This window comes from Nipponia nippon, unplaced genomic scaffold (genome assembly GCF_047370975.1).
Source record: "Nipponia nippon isolate SJK-2023a ecotype South Korea unplaced genomic scaffold, ASM4737097v1 scaffold_7, whole genome shotgun sequence".
NCBI lineage: Eukaryota > Metazoa > Chordata > Aves > Pelecaniformes > Threskiornithidae > Nipponia > Nipponia nippon.
In genome coordinates, this window is record NW_028262391.1 from 13597256 (window position 1) to 13616735 (window position 19480).

General features: G+C 50.6%; 1 protein-coding gene across 1 annotated transcript in view; it reads right to left on the reverse strand.

Annotated features, from left to right (window-relative positions):
• Positions 1–3251: 3251 nt before the first annotated feature.
• The window catches only part of P3H2 (prolyl 3-hydroxylase 2), a 76856-nt gene continuing 60627 nt past the window's right edge, over positions 3252–19480 (reverse strand). The window contains exons 4-15 of the mRNA XM_087739304.1: positions 17719–17850; positions 15276–15418; positions 13778–13867; positions 13241–13281; positions 12651–12745; positions 9645–9772; positions 8956–9051; positions 8712–8862; positions 8077–8194; positions 7477–7552; positions 6423–6563; positions 3252–5318 (exon numbers count right to left, since the gene is read on the reverse strand). Coding sequence (XP_087595430.1) covers positions 5226–5318; positions 6423–6563; positions 7477–7552; positions 8077–8194; positions 8712–8862; positions 8956–9051; positions 9645–9772; positions 12651–12745; positions 13241–13281; positions 13778–13867; positions 15276–15418; positions 17719–17850 — 1304 coding nt within the window. The 3' untranslated portion in view covers positions 3252–5225. The remainder of the gene's footprint in view (positions 5319–6422; positions 6564–7476; positions 7553–8076; positions 8195–8711; positions 8863–8955; positions 9052–9644; positions 9773–12650; positions 12746–13240; positions 13282–13777; positions 13868–15275; positions 15419–17718; positions 17851–19480) is intronic.

The window sequence follows — 19480 nt, forward strand, 5'->3', positions numbered from 1 at the left end:
GTGCTGTCGCTGGCATCAAGGCACCTTATATACTGGGTTTGGGTGCTCGCTGTCTAAATGGGGTGGTGGGAGGAGAAGCACAAATATGTGCCCATCCACAGCTGGGGAAGAGCACAACATCGTGGGACCCAGGCAGGGTCATATCCTGATGCACAGACAAGCAGCAACATTTCCCGCAGGAAAAGGTGGCTCTTCTGGTGGGGTGTGGGCGTAGGAGCAGTTGCAGAAACAAAAGGCATGCATGCTTCTTTCCTTTTTTAATATAGTTCTTCCCCAAAGCAGGACTAGCCCATTTTTATCGCACTGCCAGCACTATTAAAGCCAGTTGTTTTGTTCTTTTTTCCCCCAGGTCGGGCAAGGGTGTGGACAGGAGGAAACAACCTTTTTTTTTTAATGACAGGTTTTCATGGGAAGATGTTCAGCTGTCTTGTGAGTGCTCAGCTTGGCTCTGCCCAGGTTTAACCAGGAGAGCTGAACACAACCCAGTGCTAACTCCATCTCCTTCCTCTGCTCACATCTTTCCCCTGGCCAAATCACTGCAGCTTGCAGGCAACCAGCAGCTGTAATGCAAAGCTGACAAACCAGTCCAGGCTCTGCTCCCACCCCCGACCAGCAGCAGCAGCTGCCTCCGAGGTGGGGAGACCCTTGCACAGGGACTGGCCAACCTTACCTGTACCAGCTGGAGGGGATGATGCCACCCAAATTGTCCATCACCAGGGCAGACACTGAGCAGCAGGGTGGGGAGATGGCAAGAGGGATGCAGCTGCAGGGTGGGATGGAGTGGCAGCAGAAGAGGGTCTTCAGCCAGGCTGGCTGCTTGCAGGGCTTTTTGCTAGGTCTCCAAGGCTCATCAAAGCTGCTGTATTTTGGGCTGTCAGTCTAGCTCCTGGGAAATAAAGGGGACATACAAAAGGTCCAAATACATCATATTTTATAAGCTTATCATGACCCAGCTTGGAATCAATAGGGATTAGTCATCATCCAGTGGAGCTGCTGGAGACTGACTTGACCACATGGCCCTAAACCTCCACAGCAATATTGGTGAGGTTCAGCTGCTTAAAATTAATGCCTCAAAAAGTCTCACAGGCTAATGCCTATGGACATGCCCAGATTTTATTAAACTCTGTAGCCACTGGACATAAAGAGCTTTAGGTATTTCAGCCTTGACTGTGGATTCAGGAGTTTGTAAATACCCACAAGTCTTATTTTCAGGTGAGGTTTCAGGAGTGAGCTTTTGGCTGGAGGGAAACTTCCAGCAGCCACTTGTGGTAAGGCATTTACAGCCCAAAGGGGGTCAGCCTCAGACTTTCTGCTGGCCTCCATTGGTAGTTCTTTGCTTGTACAAGGTGTTTTCCATGCTCCTACCCTCTGCACAAGGCATCGGGTGCCTTGTTGGGCTACTGTGGCCCCTGCTAGCCGCTGCTCCCCATGCCTCGGTGCCCTCACTGCCACCAGCTCTGCATGCTCTGCTGCCGCATCCCTGACTGCAAAGGGCAATTATTCATCTTCTCCTTAATGAAGGCATCCATTTCATCTGTATTTTTTCCTGAAACATTACTGACTCCCTATTGCTGAAGGCATGCCAGTGGCACAGACCGGGCTCCTCCAGCCCCCCTGCAACCCCTAGCAGCAACCTTGTGCAAGTGGCAACCAAACTTGGCTCAGCCCCACTCAAATGTCAAAACAAAAACAAAGCTCCCCTGGCACTGAGTAACACCGTGCAGGGCTTCCCTTCGGAGCAACAGCCGCATCCAGGCGCGCATGTACACGCAGGCACACACACACCCCAAGCCACTTCAGCTGTTGTTTTAAATACTTTTTAATTCTGTTACGTTTCTTTTATGAGTTGTTTTCTTTTTTTTCTCATTGAATGTGATAAATCAACCCTGCTAATCCCACCCTGCATATATTATTAGTATTAGGAGGGGCATGGCAGAATTAACAAGGAACTAAGACATGGTTCAAGCATCTCCATCTCCAAACCGCTCCCATTGCCAGTGATAGAACTGGGGCACATGTAACACATGGCCAACATGTAAGTAGATTGTGGTTCCCTTTGGTGGCCAAGCCTTGGCTAGAGGAGCTCAGAGGTGGCCCGGGAGCCATGAAGCTTGCTCTGAAATGCACATCAGCTTTATTCTTAGTGGCGTGACTTTGGGCACTGCCTCCTTGGGGAGCTGCTTCATGCAGGGGCTTTGGGAAGCAGCAATTACCAGACTGGCAGGGCAAGAGGGGAATAACCAACATGAGCCAATGTAGCAGGAAGCAAAAATGTTAGTGCACCAGGTTGTCCCTGGGGTGTATTTGACCAAGGAGGAGTGTATACATTTCGTTTTTGATGTTAGCTTTCTTTTTCCAGGGATGCGGGTGCGCTGTGGGCAGTCTGGATGTAACCCAGACAGCTCTGGCAGATGCCAGGCCCTTACATCAAATCTGAGAGTTAAAATTCATTTCTCAGAGGCCAAGCCACCTTCGTGGCAACCCATCCCACTTGGGTACAAAAGAGACCCAAAAGCCTACATTGTATTTTGGGGCATGTCCCAAAGAGCTCTGTAACTTGCTCCTGCGAGGCTACAGTGTGCCAATAAACTTGGCAACCACCTCTGTTGTTGCAGCAGAAATATAAATCCACTTCTGAGCTAGACTTTGCCATAGCAGAGCACTGGAAAAACAAACAGGAGAAGTGCCTTTGACTCACTGCATTCCTGTTTCCTGGCTTCAGCCTGGCACGGAACGCAGGCAGGTCTCGGCGCCAGAGCAGCACGGTGAGCGGCACGGCCCAGGCAGCCTGGAGTCTTTCCCCTTCTTGGGGATCTGGGGTTCGTGTTTGCGATGTTGCATCCTTCTGAGGCTGCTCCGCTATTCTCCACCAAAGCTGTTGTTTCACCAGGAGCCAGCCAGCACCCTGCTTTGCTCCCCAGCCTGCTGCATACCCCAGCATCGCACAAGGGCTGCGACACCCTCCTCCTGCTCTCCAAATTGCCTGAAGTGTGCCAATGGTACATAAGTTATTAGGCGGCTGGATGCAGAGCAAAGGAGATAGACAGGCAGGGAAATGCACACACACACCTTTGCTTAATCCTGTCCACACCAGTGTCTCCGACACTCCTCCAGCATGGGGGATGTGTGCGTGTGCTCTAGGGACTGGGGCAGGAAACCCCAAAGGGAGAGGCACCATCGTGAGACAAACCACATACCCCCCAGTCTCCCCTTCTAATATTTGGTGAAAGAAAGACAAAGACAGGCCCAGATGTTGTGTTTAGTTTATTTCCCCTGGATTTAGACACAGCTCTGGCTAACCACCACAGCAGCAAACAAACTACAACCAGCACCAGCCCCTCTGCCTCCCTGCAGGAGGACCAGCTGGTGGGATCCCTGCAGCCCCCAGGAGGGCAGGGGCTGTGCTGAGCTGCTTGGAGGGGGCAGCTCTGCAGGATGCACTGGGGCAGATGGGTTTGTCATGGAGGTGGCAGCACAAACTCATGCTGAAGGTGCAGTATGTAGGAGTCAAGCCTTGGATGCAACAGAGTGGTGCAGATGGGGGACAACACACCTGCGTTTCACTTCTCCAGCTGCCTTCCCCTTCTTCCCTCCAGCTTTTCCTCTGGCTATTTTAAAAAAGAGGGGTTATACATTTACAGGGGAGGCATTTAAGCAGGGAAGGGTCTCTGCAGGGCCTTTATCTTGCCCAGGACCACCTTTTGAGGAGGTCTCTACAGAAGGACCATCCTTGTCTATGGCCTTTGCAGCCAGTGACTGGATGAGAAGAGGGTGCTGCTGAGCCTGGAAGATTTGAGTAGGCACAAGCTGCATGAACAAAGAGAAAAGACAATTCACTATTGCAGATTTTAAGTTTTGGGAATGCCAAAGCTGGCAGAAGGGAGCAGAAAAGGATTGAGAAAGTGCCAATGCAGCAGGGAGCTGAGCAAAGCTGCTCAGGGATGTGAACACCAGCCAAGATCCCTGCAGTGCTTTCTGCAGAGACAGCAGCCTTGCAGTAAATTCAGCAGTAAAGATTACTGCAACCTGCCTTTTAGGAACTACTTTCTAGCAGCAGAAGCAGCTGTTGGGTCAAAATAAAAGCTGTTCCTATGTCTGGGATGTGGGCAATTCTTTGACTTCAGTGCTCATTCTGCTTGAGGTAGGGTCTGCTCTGGTCCCATGCACAGGAGTTAATTTGAAGGTGGTAGAGGGATGATTTACAACAGTAGTAGTAAATCTCTTGTGATAAGCAACATGTGCTTTCAATGCAACACCCTCAGACTGGGTCAGACATACTCCTGAGCAAATAGCTGCTACCACACCATGCTTCTACGCTGTCAGGATGGGAGGATGCAGCCAGGACATCTGGAGTACAAAGCTGCACCGTGATCATCCAGCAATATGGCACTGTAACATCCCTGAGCCTTTCAGCTGCTTTCCAACATGGACCTGAAAATGATGACTTTTAACCTTGGGTTTTACCAGCAGCAGCACTGGGCTGGAAGCTCAAAGGATGCAGTGTGAAGCAGTTTCTTTCATGCATCCCAGGCCATTAGCAAGAGCAGGGACTGAACATGAGTGACAGACCCTATTTCACCAGAGTCAGCTGCAAATCAAACTCCTTCTTGCCTGTGCACAGCTCATGCCCCTGCCCAGCAGGTGATTTCTGGAAGCTCTACTCAGAATTAATACCCAAACACCAGCTTTGCATGGCTACAGAGAGATATGCATTTTGCTAGGACCCGAGTTTTGCTTTGTTTTTTCCCTAAAAAGCATATTTCAAATGGTGAAGGGGTCTGAGATGGAAATAACTGACTTGTGCTCCAGTGTCCCCCAGGGCAGCACTGCCGGGTCTTCCCCCAGCACTGAGCAGGGGCAGGAAGACTGGTCCATTATCACACCTGAGACATTCCTCTAGCAGAGGCTAAAGAGAAGCAGCTATTTCTGGCAGAGGAAGAAAAAAAGGGGTCTCCAAGGGGGGTTACAGTGGGCCTGAATAAGTCCTGAGAAGTTGTAGGGAAGGACAGGGAATCCCAGAGGCAGAGTCAGTCCCAGCAGGAGATGCTGGCACAGAGATGAGGGGTCCCAGCAAGAGCTGTGCTAAACACAGAAGAGGCACTCCTGAAACTCCACAATCATATTAACCTGTTAATTTATACAGTGGCTCTGTACAAAAATAGAAGGGTTCTAATAAGATTAACAATATTAAATAAATATTTAATAGAAAAAGTCTTTGGCCTAGTTCATAGCTCATCCTTTGGGTTGATATTCATTTCACTGGGTCCTAGATGCTCCTGGTCCAACATCGCAATCACTTCATCTGCCTGGATTCGCTCCTGCAAGAGGGGAAGGGAAGAAACTGTAACAGTGGAGCTTCGGCACCTGCTCTCAGCTTATTCAGCATGGCTCAGCCTGCTGGGAGGACCCCCAGCAAGCAGTTCATCCAAGGACCAGCAGCATAGCTGAGAGGACAGGGGACAGCCTGAGACTTGTGCTGGGGATGTGCTGGGCAAAATTAATCAAATCACTTTGCACCTCAATACCTAATTCCCTCCTCCCTCCTGGAGCTGCAATGCTTGGGGCAGAGCTGATGTATTGCTGTTCCCTCATCACACTTCACTAGCAGTCACCGCCACAGCGCACCCTCCTCCTGTCCCCTCCAGTTGACATGGATTTCCAGGTCCCTGCGCAGGACTGATCTCCTTCCACATATACACCAAGCATGGAAGAATTTCAGCTAGTGCCAAAAAGCAGAGAGACAGTAAAGTGCATGTCTGAAAATAAGCTTCTCTCAAAACCTTGCAGCCCACTTGCTTCACAAGGGAAAGGCATGAGGGTTTTGCTCTCTCCCTGCATTTAATTTTGCTTGGTCTTTCAGGTTTTGTTCTTATAGGCCAGAATTGCTACCAAAGGGAGACAGGGGCTGGTACAGAAAGCTTTTAAAACAGAATTTGGAGATTGCCTGTTGAAAGGCACCACAGCCCAGATCTCCCAAGGCATCCGGGTGCCCAGGCCCATGTATTTCAGGCTGACAAACCACCTTTGAGGACCTGGCAGCAGCAGCACAGCACTCTGGCCTCTGAGCTGTGGATGGCTGTGGAGGACTTCCCCGTTCCTCAAGTTATTGCCACTAGGTGTCAGAAATGGCCAGTCCAGCCCTGTGCAGAGCCCTCCCGCACCCTGCTCAGCACCCCAGCCCAGCCTTGCACCCCATGGGCCCACGGTGACGGGTGCCCAGGAGCATGACTGGCAGGGAAAAACCATTCGGTCCCAGGGCCACCAGCTCATGTCCCTGTGGTGCAGCAGATGGGAATGCTGCTGTGGGGGGTGTGATGAGGGAAAAATCAATGTGCTGGGACTGGAGGCTGAAGATGGTCCAGGTTCCTCTGGGATGCTGGGTACCCCCCAGCTCGCGCTCACATCACGATGGAAGGACTCACCAGCTCTCTGTAAAGTGGGTCCAAGGTGAACCAGAGAGCCACGGCACACCGCTGGCCTTTGGTAACCGCCTTCACCCCATGGGGGTTCTCACCGCCTGACGAGAAGCTGATCATTCGCCCACACTTGGGCTTGATGGAGGCCTGTGGGAAAATAGGCGACACAAGGGTGGCAAGGAGCAGCATGGCTGCACACACTGGCCATGTCTGGGCTTGTCATGGTCCAGGGCCTGGGATCTTACTGGGCATCTCTGCATCACCCCAGGACCAGTGAGCTGCTCTGGAGGACATGCAGAGCTCTGGGCATAGCTGTAAAAATGTGTGGGGTAAATAGGGAGGTGTGAGGCTTGGTCCTGCTGTGCAGACATCATGCAGAAAGGAGATGGTGGCATGGAGTCCTTGCAAAGCCTGCAGGTGACCACCTACAGCAAAGCAGGGCCACGGCATAACTCCAGTGAGGTTCAGGCTAACCCTGGCATGGGCTGTGAAACACCTCTTTCTCCTCTCTGCTGAGCCCACAACAGGTATCCTGCAGGACCACAGGGGCAGAAGTGTCAACCAAATCAACCCTCTGACACTGGTCTCAGGTAGATGCAATCTACCTTCCAGCATCTACTGGACTTCAGAGCCCCAGCATGGTGCCCTGGGACAGATGCTCTGTCCAACCACAAAGGGGGTGCCCCGCCTCCCAGATGGCCCCATGCACAAGCAGGGGCTTGTGCCGGAGCCTCATCTCTCTCAGGGACTGATGTCCACCACCGTGACCTGCCCTGGGCCAGGCACTGCTTATGTACAGAGGCATCACTTCGTGTTTGGCCACGAGATGGGGTGGGAGCTCAGTGGTCCTCCAGGCTGGGATGACTCTCAGCTGTCCCACAGATCTGCAGGTTTCCTGCTCGGTGCAGCCTCAGGGAAGGGCATAGAAGGTCTGTGCACCTCTGCCAGCAGGATTTTGTATAGCCTCTCTGCAAGGTAGGAGCCACGGATTGCCTGGGAAAGCTCAGGGCACCAGCACAGGTTCCTGAGGAATGGTGTTTGGTTCACAGCACCAACTTACCGTCACAGTTTTGGCATCCATCTCAGTGAAAATGAACTCTCCACCTTCAAAATCCGCGTTCATGTACAGGAGGGCACTGGGGGAGGAAGCAGGAGACCCCTGTGAGGGAAGCAGTAGGGAGGGCTCGGGGCTGACACCCACCTCCAGAGCAGATCCTGCATTGCTCCACCGAGATATGGGTGGGAAGGCTGCCAGGCAGGGGAGGTCCTGCTGTGGGGCTGGTCAGGGCCACCCAAACTGCCCCCATTTTGGAGCCACAGCTGAGAACCAGCAGATCTCTCCTTGGCTAGGGAACAATTCTCAAAATGTCCCCTGGGTCCCACCAGCTCTCACCCTCCCATTCTGCACCAAAAACACCTGACAGAGACACAGCCCTGTAGGCAACAGCTGGGACCTCCCAGCCCTAAACTATCACAGAGCCATTACAGTTCAACTCTGGCTTGAAGCTTAGCCATGATGCTTGCTGCCACCAGTAACTACCTGCTGGATCTCACTTCTGCCATGGCTGGGATGTACCAGCTTTAGGTCTGTGGAGCAGGATGCCCTGCCTCAGTGAGGGTCCCCGGGCACCCTCGGGGGCAGCCCCCTTTTTTTTCCTACCTGTAATCCCGAAAGGTGTAGGCAGGAGGCTCCTTCCAGCACTCGTTGGCCTCCGGGTCCAAGAGGCAGTTGTCAGCATGGATGGGGTGGCTCAGGTCGTTCCTCCTCTCCTGCTGGCCTAGGCAGGACCATGTGGAGGAAGGGGGAAGGAGAAGGGGTGGATGAGATGGAAATGCCAGGCTCTGTGGGGTCCGTCATGGTGGGGAGCCTGCCCCAACCCCACTCCGGGTGGTGTTCACAGGTGAGAGGAGGAAAGGAAAGGCTGGGGAGAAAAGGCAACATCTGAGGACTCAGATCTGCACAGCTCTGCTTGTTCCTTACTGCAGGGAGGCGAGATGAAGAGCTGGGGAGGATGGAAAGGAGAAGGGGCAGTGAGAGGAGGCAAGAGAAGAGGGAGGAGAAAAGAAGAGTTGGACACATGAAAAACAAGAGACACCCCAGAAATGAGCTTCTTTGGGACAGGAGTGTGCTGCTGTGGGGACAGTGACTTTGCCCAGCTCTTGGCCACCAGTTTAAGCATCAGGCAAAACAGAGATACTCTCAGGCTTGGGTCTCCCACTTGTAAACCCTCGTGGGGGGCTGAACCCCTCCTGTCCTCCCAGCCCTGCCCAGCCACTGGCCCCCTGAGCCCTCACCAGAGAGTGCAGTGCGGCACACCAGGTGGGTGTAGGAGAAGTAGAGCGTGGAGTTCAGCATGAAGTAGGACTCGACGATCCTGCGAGCCTTCTCACTGATGTCATAGAAGAGCCGGGCACTCTTCAGCGGGACGCGGCCCTCGTAGCCATACTTGGCAAGGAGAAAGGGTGAGAGAGGGTCAGTGCTGTGTGCTGGCTGGGAGGGAGGGCATGGGAGAGGAGGAGGAGGAGGAAGGAGCTGTACCTTGAGGGCTTTGAGGACAGTGGCTCCTTCAAATCTCTCGTTTGGGGTGTGAGGGGAGGTTTTGCCCCTGTAACCATCTCCAGCCAACATGATCCCCTAAAAGACACGAACACGGGTGAGTGGTGAACTGGTTCCCCAGAAGAGGGTGAGCTGCAATGGAAGCATCTGGGACCCTCCTCCCCAAATCGCCCAGGGCTGCATTCACTGGGACAGGTGAGTTGGGTGGGAAGGCGCTGCAGCTCTCCATGAGCACGGTCCACTCTGAGATGCTGGAAAACAGCCACCCACCTCCCAACTGGGGATGTTCAGGCACCCTCAGTCCCTTCACAGGCTCAGTTGACAGTGAATGAGAAGGCTCAACCAGGCTTGCGGATGAGCATCCTTTGGGGTTGTGTATAACATGGGGCAAAGAGCTATTTCTGCACGGGCTCTGTCTTGCAGCATGTTTCTAAGAATGGCCCAAGATGGAGCAGCAGCTCCTGTGCTGCAGTTATGGGTGTGTTATGGGGATAAGCATCTGACTGCTCTCCACAGGCATCCTGGCATCAGTTGCAACACTCAAGAGTGAGGCATGAACCCAGAGCCTCTCCAGGGGCTGATCCAGCTCTCACAAGCCAGATGCTGGGGAAAGCATCAGGCACTGAGCCCACAGGGCAGTCATGTCGCCCCCAGGACCATTGCCTACTTACACTGGCCACCCTGTGAAGCTCTCGGCACTGCTCCTCCGAGATGACGTTATCCAGTAGTACTCGCTGGGTGCCATTCAGCTGCTGCGAGTTGTACACGAACTTCACGTCGCTGTAGAGAAGCGGACCCCCTGATGGAAAGAGAGACACAAAACGACCTTGCTGAACATGCCCTGGCCTCATTGACATCTTGTACAATGGCTGAAGGCCAGCTGAAGTCACCCAGGTGCGCTGCCAGGGAAAGAGCTTCACAGCAGAGTTTGGTCTCACATCAGCAACAAAATAAACAGAAGCAATGGAAACACCCAGAGATTAAATCAATTTGCTGCAAGAGCATCAGCATTTTCCACCTTCTCATTAGCTGCCTTGCAAATGCAGGGACCACAGCCTGAAAACGCCAAAAGCCGATGGGACATGACGAGAGACAGACACCAGCTAACCTGACTCTGCTGCCCAGCAGCCAACATCAACGGAGGCCGTAAGTTTCCATTGCATTTGCACTGTGTGGATCTTGCCAGCTTGTCATGCAAAGCCACTCTCTGGAATTGTCATCAGTGGGTTTTTTTGTCTTTTACACACATAGAAAACCTAATGCGGTGCTGAGCTTGCAGCAAGCATCGCTTGCTCTCCACCAAGAGGGACTGGAAGTGGGCAAGCCGGAGGACCCTGAAGACAATCCTCCCCCGCAGAGGCAAAGGAGCTGCTGTGGCCGTCCCTGCCATCCCTTGCTCCCCGCCTCCGAGCTGCCTCCCTCTGCCTGCAGAAGCCAATGGCTTGGCTGTGTTTTGGAGGTCCCAGGTAGCATCCCTGGGATGGGAATACAGCTGTGGCTGGACTTGCACATTGCTGGGCTCCCGCCTGGTATGGGGCAACTCAGCCTTGCCACGTGCTGAGCAAACAGACAAGGAGAAGAGAGAGATTAGCTCTTTACAAGAAGTTTGCATCCATCCCCATCAAATTTGCCTGATCAGAAAAACATAGCAAGGCCACTAAATCACCATCTTCTGAAGCCTCTTCTCCTCAAAGAGAGAGAATGAAAGAAATGGCAACAATAAAAACCTAAACCAGACGTTTCTCCAGGAGGAAGGTGAAATGCATCTAGATTGTGGGAAAAATTATCTCTTGTCACAGAGCCACAAAAAAACCAGAGGAAACAGAGCCACAGAACTCCTCTCACCATGTGGCACAGGGAAACTTCTCTGTTACACTGCTTTTATAATTACTACTTTTACTATCCATTGAGGCACATTGCGTGTTTTTTGGAAGGTCTCCTTGGCCTATGGAGGACAACTAACACTGAGGGCAGAGCCCCACCACTAGCCCACGACTTTATTTCTGAAGAGTTAGGTTTCTTAGAAATGGAAAAGATGGGATATTCCTCATGTTCACTTTGCTGTTCTTGTTGCTCGATAATAGCATGTATTATAAATGCAGCTGGATCAGAAACAGGACTCTGAAATCCAAACTCCTGGCACACTCAGGGCTGAGTTTTCCAGCTCAGATGTTGCTCTTCCCCAGCCGTAGGCACATGAGGGATGAACCTGGAAGGCATCACTCACCAGTTCTCCAGTTTCTTCTGTTCCTCCTGGGGAACTAGCAGGGGCTGCCCTGTGCTGTGAACACTGAACCCTTGTCCCACACCGGCAGTGCGCTCCTGGCTGTCGTCTTTGCCCCCACCACCTCTAAGTACCAGGAGAGAGAGAGACTTGTTTCCCGTGTGTACAGTCTGTGAAAAACACACCAAAGAAACTGGGGAATTCTTTGGACTTTTAGGAATGAACGAATCGGTGGAAAGGACGAAGGGGGAAGTACAGAAGAGTACAAAATTAAAAAGGACTTTTCTTTTTCTCTTTTGGCCTTTTGTTTTCTTTTTCCAAGTGAAAAGAGAGAAAGAAAAAAAGACAACAGAGAAAGGAAGCAGCTGGATGGACAAAAATCCCATTTTCTTTTTGAACAGTTTCAGTTTTCTTTGTAAACTTGAAAACATTCTGCAACTAAAACAGAATAAAAGCATATAGAGAAAAAAACAGAGAAAGATGCACACTGAAATTATTTGGTTATAGAAGGCAAACAGGCCAACAAATCTAAATCAATCAGCTCTTGGCTTAAGCAAGCTCTTCAGGATCTTCCTGTGGTATTCACCTATTTTATGTATGGCTAGAGAAGGGATAACAATATCTGAACAAGACACTGAGCAGCTGGACACAGCTTGAGCCACGGAAAGGTGTGAAATTTCCCAAAAAGCAGGACCAACCATTGCATTACAAGGAGGTTTCATTGCCTGCTGCTGTGGAGCTGGCCCACTAGAGACACAAGACACCTCCTGGCTTGAAATCCCCTTGTTTTGTAGCGAGGAGCACGCTTTGGTATTTGGCCACAATATAGTTTTTCAAAATTGTTATGGAGAAAATCTTGTCTTTAGTAGAAGATGTTATGATATTTTCTGTGGTTGCTGGAAATGTGCTGAAATCAGTTGAAATGTCTGCCAACAGGTCTTAAGACCAAATGATTTGATGTAAGCCAAGACATGAAATCACAAGCCAGTCTGCAAACAGAAAAGGTTGCTAATATGGAGTGATCTGGTGTACTTAGCAAAGCATCAGGACCACGGTTCCTAAAACCTATTGTCTCCAGCATCCATCCTTCTGCAGCCTGGACAACAGAGAACATTTTAATCTTAAAAGCACCTAGGGGAAAGACTACTGTTTGTTGGTGCCACCTTCCCCATGGGGAGGAGGACCCAGCCTCCCAGCTCTGCATCTCAGGTCTCTGCACTGAGCAGCTCAGCAGGTGGGAAAAGCAGGTCCAAGAGCAGAGCAGTGCTGGCGGGATCCACGGACCTAGAAATGCTGTGGCAGAATCAAAGACTTCTCTGTCTCTTAAACAAAACTTCAATGCTCCCCAGGTAGGATTGGCCCTTATTGCTCAGCTGCCAGCCTTTGCAGTCTGCAGTCTCTAGCAATAGGAAAAAACTTTCTGATTTTGTTGAAACATCTTCATCATACTTACCCTCCTTCAACTCCCGATCTGGTTTTGGCATGGGTTTCTTTGCCAGGGAGAGCCGGGGCCCATCTTCTGGTTCACTGCTAATACTTGATGGGACACTGAGGAGCAAGAGAGAAGAGGAGCATCATGACTTTGGCCACAGATCTCCAGTTCTGGGAATTGTGCTGGTTTGCACCCTTCAGAAACGAATACGTGAAAAAAATGGGCAAATTGGTATTTAGTACAAATGCCACAACTGTGCAAGTAGAAGCCCTCACCCTGCCCTGTGGAAAACCGTATTTTTCTGGTAATGGGAACAACATTTTTCCACCAACAAAGCACAGACACCAACAAACCTGAATAGCACCACTAGCCTCACCAACCAAGTTCCCTCTAGACGATCACTGGTTTTGAGGCACTCAGCTAAAATAAGGTGCTTGTGGCAATGTTTGTAATGGTAAGGGGCAAAGGACCCTAATTCAACCATGATGGTGTGCTGGGATGGATGGGCAGCACCCTGCGAGTGGCAGGCTGGTACTCCACCATGGGCACATCTCCTTCACCCCGCTGTGTGAACTGGCAAAGCTGCAGGCGCGGACGGGGCAGTGGCTCACCTGTGCTCATCTTGGCGGGCGCCGTACCTGTTCCAATAGTTCTGCGGGAAAAGAGAGAGATCGTGCTTCTTGATTTAATGCTCCGACCAGAGCCAGGGAGTGAGGCTCTGCCTCGCACATGGGGACATTGGCCAGCCTCTCTGATGTGGATCCATTCCACACAACTTCAGGCAATTGCCTGGGATGACCAAACAGAAAATTTACCCCAAACCCACACTGGCATCTTACGATGAGTACAGAAGAAGGCCAGTTTGCCCAGCCTTCTCTGTCCCACCCCATCACCATGGCAGTGACTGAGACACAGCCAGACACCACAGCAGGAGAGCTGGGCTAGGCCGTGTCTGCTTCTCCTTCACCCTGGGAACAGCTGCCTCTCTTGCTTTGCCATCACCCTTTTCCCATAGGGAACAAACCGGGCCAAGACCCAGCTCCTGAGCCACCTACATGGGACTCGCTTTACAGGACAGAGGGCGGGGGAAGCTGGTCCTATAGCTGTGAACAACTGAAGGTCCTTGCCATAGCAGACCCAGGCATTACCGGCTCTGTGTAGGTGTATCCAAGGCTGGCTGCAGCCACCTGCAAGAGGTGAGACTCCAGCTTATGGCGCCGCAGCAGCGTTTTTGCTTCCTGAAAAGAAGAGGAGAAGTGGGGTAGTTGCTTGTGTAGCTTTCACAAGACACAGTCAATGCACGTCTGCTTCAACAGGGGTTTGCTTTTCACACAACACCGTAGACTCCTATGGGGTGAGGGATGCCTGGGCCATGTCTTAGAGCAAACCTGGACACTGGGCTGAGCCACTCACTACATTACAGAAGGAGAGGCATTCAGCAACTCATTGGGGAAGCCTGAATCCCCAGAATACATGTGCATAGCTGGCAGAGAGTGCTGAGCACCTGGGAAAACCTCTATATATCTGGGCAAGAGGATGACTGGAGAAACCCTGGCTGCAGAGCGGGAGACAGGTTCAGGCTGGCAGAGCAGAGACCATTTTACAACACAGAGCCCATAGCCCAGCGGTGGGTGGGCTGCAGCATTGCAGCCTGGGACACACTCAGGGTGCTGGGATGGGGACCACAAAGCACAGCCAGCTGGAAATCATCCATCAAAGGGGATTTTTTTGACTGAAAAATGTGTAAAGAAAACAATAAAACAAAATTTTTAACAAAAAATTCAAAACACTGGAAACACTGAAATGTTGTTGTCGACTTCAGGTTTTTTCCTAGATTCACTTTGTGGGGAGAAACAATGATTGTTCTTGGTTTATTTTTTATCGTTTCCCTTTTCTTTTTTAGCATTTCACCAAATTCACCCTGATTTTCCTGGAAATCAAGGAATTCCCAAGGGAATGGAAAATCCAATTCTTGTCCCCCCTCTGCTTATGGAGCAAAAGGAATGAGTCTTAGCAGGGCTGTGATGGGATGGGAGGAACTTCTACTCCCCTGCATCGTGAGAAAGGCAGCCCCAGGGCTGCAGATAAAGGCTGCTGGGACTGGAGAGGAAGCCCGTCCTGCTGGGTGACTGCACACATACTGTTTGGCTGTTTGACCCCAGCCAAACCCTGTGATAGCAAAGCTACTCCCCGCAGAACAGGCTGAGCGCTGAACTCCAAGCTCAGTGACTTGAGAGTAATAATGACATCCCAGCCTCCCCTTGGGAAAATATTTCTCAGCCCTCTCTTAACGAGGTTGCCCTCTGCTCAGTGCTTCGTTGCATTCCTCCTCCGTGTCTCCTCTGAGCACTGAGTGAGGGGAAGGTTTACATTGTTGAGGCACTCAGTCATCATCCTCCCTGCCCTTGCTTGGGCTTTGCTAAGCTGAAGTCCCCATTTAAAGAAGATCCTTCCTTCCAGCTTCTCCCCCACACCAGTGACTCTGCACTTGCACCCTGACATTTAGCATCGCCAGCTAGCCCAGCATCTCCACATCTGTTTTCAAAGTGGTCCCACTGTGGGAAAGCTGCCAAGCTGCTTTTATTTACAGCTGATGCTTTTGTTAAAGCCTCCCACCAAGGGCTCTTAAGTGACACTCGCTCTCACCGTTCTGGGTTTGATGGTGTCTGGATCCATCGTACCTTCCAAGAGGCCCTCATAATAACCTGCGTTCTCCAAGACATCTTCATCGTCTGGGTGGAAGAGGAGGTAGGACTTGGCACACTCCAGGGCTTTTACGTAGTCACCAACTGGGAGGCAACACAACAATTGTCGGGGGGGGCAGAGGGGCGCACAGCCCTGCTGGCCGGTGGTGCCAGGGGCTCACGCAGAGCACAGTGGGGCAGAGCTGAGAAGGGGAGCCTGCAGAGAGGGAGGGCACAGTCTTTCTCCCTCAGCTGAAGGATGAGGCCAAGACTTTACAAGGCTCATTTGATGCACCTTTGTCTGAACTGCTCCATTTCACTGTCAGGGAAACAGGCACAGAGACACGAATTCTCTGTGGTCATGCACAGGTTGGGGAGAGTATCCAAATTGGATCCAACTGGATGAGCAGGATGTGGATGCTGTCTAGCAGCAAACTGCCTCTCTCATGTGCAGCATCTCTCAAGGCTCCAGAGGTTTTTACCCACCACATTAAACTTCTAATTGGGCAGAGGAATAAAGAAGCCTGTACACCATGGATGAAATGCTGCTGACTCCTCCAGCTTTCTTACCATTGCACTGATGAATGAAGGAACTTTAGGTCTGAGTAGCAATTTTGACCCTCCCACATTCTGCCCTTTTCAGGAAAGAGCTCTTAGCACAAGCTTGAGATAGCAGAATTCTGCCTCAATTTTCTTTTATGAAACAGAACATAATAAAATGCCATACCGGACCACACAACTGGCAATGTTTCATAGCACTGCCAACTCCTGATGTTTTGCAATGTTGCCAACTCCTGCAACTTTACTGTGAATCTTAAAATATTTGGTAATTAGCAAAAAAATGGCATCTTGGGATAAGCTTGCACTAACTTGCGTATCTGTTATATATCAACTTAGAAAATGTATCCATTGGTTCAGAAAATGTGAAACATACAAATCCCCAGAACTCTAATATCAAAGGCAAATGAAAGGACTCTAAAAAAGCATGATTTATTTAAAGAATAATAATGTTTAAGCTAAAGGCTGGGCTTTTAAAACCTGACTGATGATTGAAAACACTTTTACAAAAATACTTAACTGTGCACTTCAGTCAATCTGAAAGGAAATCTGACTGTTCATGGCTTCGGTAAGTGCACTCTCTGCTGGGTAAAAAAACTGGCTCAATGGCCAAGCCCAGAGAGTGGTGGTGAATGGAGTCAAATCCGGTTGGCGGCCGGTCATGAGTGGTGTTCCCCAGGGCTCAGTATTGGGGCCAGTTCTGTTCAATATCTTTATCAATGATCTTGATGAGGAGATTGAGTGCATCCTCAGTAAGTTTGCTGACAACACCAGGTTGGGTGGAAGTGTCGATCTGCCTGAAGGTAGGAAGGCCCTACAGAGGGACCTGGACAGGCTGGATCGTTGGGCCGGGGCCAACTGTATGAGGTTCAACAAGGCTCAGTGCCGGGTCATGCACTTGGGTCACAACCACCCCATGCAACGCTACAGGCTAGGGGAGGAGTGGCTGGAGAGCTGCCTGGCAGAAAAGGACCTGGGGGTGTTGGCTGACAGCCGCCTGAACATGAGCCAGCAGTGTGCTCAGGTGGCCAAGAGGGCTGATGGCATCCTGGCTTGTATCAGGAATAGTGTGGCCAGCAGGACCAGGGAGGTGATCGTACCCCTGTACTCGGCACTGGTGAGGCCACACCTCAAGTAGTGTGTTCAGTTTTGGGCCCCTCACTACAAGAAGGACATCGAGGTGCTGGAGCGTGTCCAGAGAAGGGCAACAAGGCTGGTGAAGGGTCTGGAGCACAAGTCTTATGAGGAGCAGCTGAGGGAACTGGGGTGGTTTAATTTGGAGAAGAGGAGGCTGAGGGCAGACCTTATTGCTCTCTACAACTACCTGAAAGGAGGTTGTAGTGAGGTGGGGGGTCAGTCTCTTCCCCCAGGTAACAAGCAATAGGACAAGAGGAAATGGGCTCAAGTTGTACCGGGGAGGTTTAGATTAGATATTAGGAAAAATTTCTTCACAGAGAGAGTGATTAGGCATTGGAACAGACTGCCCAGGGAAGTGGTGCAATCACAGTCCCTGGAGGTATTCAGAAAACTTGTGTATGTGGTGCTTAGGGACATGGTTTAGAGGTGGACCAGGCATTTAGGTTAACGGTTGGACTTGATGATCTCAGAGGTCCTTTACAACCTTAATGATTCTATGAGTCTATGATTCCATGATTCTGTGAAAAGGACTCTAAAAGAGACAATTTCCATTGTCCTTTCCTTCCTGACTCTTTCAGACCATGCCAGTGCATCACTGTAGCACAGACATCATAGGGAAATATCCTAACTTCCACATGAAGAAATTCAGACTTGTACAAAATGCCAGAAAACTCAGCAAGTGCTATGAGGAACAGAAAGACAGCCTTTACCTCTGTAATAGGCAAACTGCAAGTAGTCATAATGGAGGGGAAGGAAATTTTCAATGGGTGAGATACGGCCTGAACGCGTGGCGAGTTCTCGAACACAGTCGTGTTTGCAGGCCAGAACTTGCATGTAGTGATCTGCCAAGAAAAGAAGAAGATGGTCTGAACTGAGAAGGATGGTGACGGTGCTGAGACCAGGACACACAGAGAGTAAATCTCCCCAACTGAAGGACATGCAACTCATGCTGCTCTGGGCCAGCAGGTGACTGCGTACCTAGAGAAAGAGCTCAGGCTCCTCCCCAAAGCCAATGGAGAGTTGCAGTCACATTTTTGCCCCCCTTGAGAAATGCCTTTTTCCTTCTGTCAACTGTAGAGGGAGCTTGAGCATCTCTTTTATGTGCCGGGAGCTGCTGCTTCTGCCCAGGAAAGCCGGAGGGACGCAGGGACGTGCAGGTGGCAGGTAGCTCTTCAACCCCAAGAGCTGAACCAAAGGTGAGGACACCCACAAAGCAAGCCGAGATGTGAAGACAGGGTGACCACGTGTGCTGCACACAAAAGCCATCTCCACACTCCCTTCCTTAATCTCTCCTTTCCACAGCAAGAAAGCTCCTGAGGGCACAGGGAGATTTAGATAAGAGGTGTTGGTGGCCAAGCATGGCACCTGCGCTGCGAGTCTGAAAGGTCTAAGGTGCAAATATTGGCAGCAGAATCCCCGTGTTTGCTGCTTCTCAAAGATGAGGTATCTTCCAGGGAAACGCAAGCACATGGTAAACATCTGCCATTAGCAGATAGGTTTCTTAATTGGTGGGAGTCCACAATATAGGCGTTGTATCAGCTGTACAATTTCAAAGCCAACGCTGACATCTGATTCCAGTTTGGAGCCTTTGCTGCAATGTACTTACAAATCTACTTTACTTGCTCTGTCTCTGTACACCATTAAAAACCTTAAGAAACAAACACAGGCTTGGAAAAAAACATGTGCTCAGCTACCAAAGCATTTCGCAGAGCTGCCAAAAAACCAGCCTGAGGAATTTGTGATGAAATCAAGTGGAAACTCAGAACAGTCCCCATTTGCTCTGGTCAGGTAGTCTGAGTAGTTATTTGATTTACCATACACATCCAAGGTATTACATTAAGGAAAGCAAGAAGGAAAAGGACATAAATAATTTTATTGTAATTTAAACCTATTTAGGTATCCTAGACCTGGAATAATCTATCACTGAGAAGCACTGCTTTTTCTTGGTACTGTCAAGGTGCCCTAGAAACAGGCTATATAGACTGGAATCAATTCACTGAAATGCATCTGTCCCTGGGGTGGAGAGGTGAGAGTGTTTCAACCCCATACAGCAGCATAGCAAACCAGCCTGGGACTGAAAAGAGTTTTGAAGAAACATAAACTCTCTTTTCTTGGTGTGTAAGTGCTCCCACTCCCTGCTGAAACATCTGGGTCTCAGCGCCCTTGGTCCAGGGGTGAACACTGGATTATGCTGTCCCATAATGAACCACTCCATTCCCTATAGGAAAGCAGTTGCACTACATAGCTTATTTCCCTCCATGTGCCCTTACTTCCTTGTTTCTTTGGGTGCCTGAACAGCCCTAGGTTTTGGAGTTGTTATTCCTGGGTACATCTGGCCAAGCTAAGTCACCACGCTTGCAGAGATCATTTGGCTTGTTTGCACTTCCAGGTGACGTGCTGGGCTGAGGACCACCACACCATGACCATGTCTGCGCTCTACTTGGTCCAGCACAGAAACACCTTCTCTGCTCG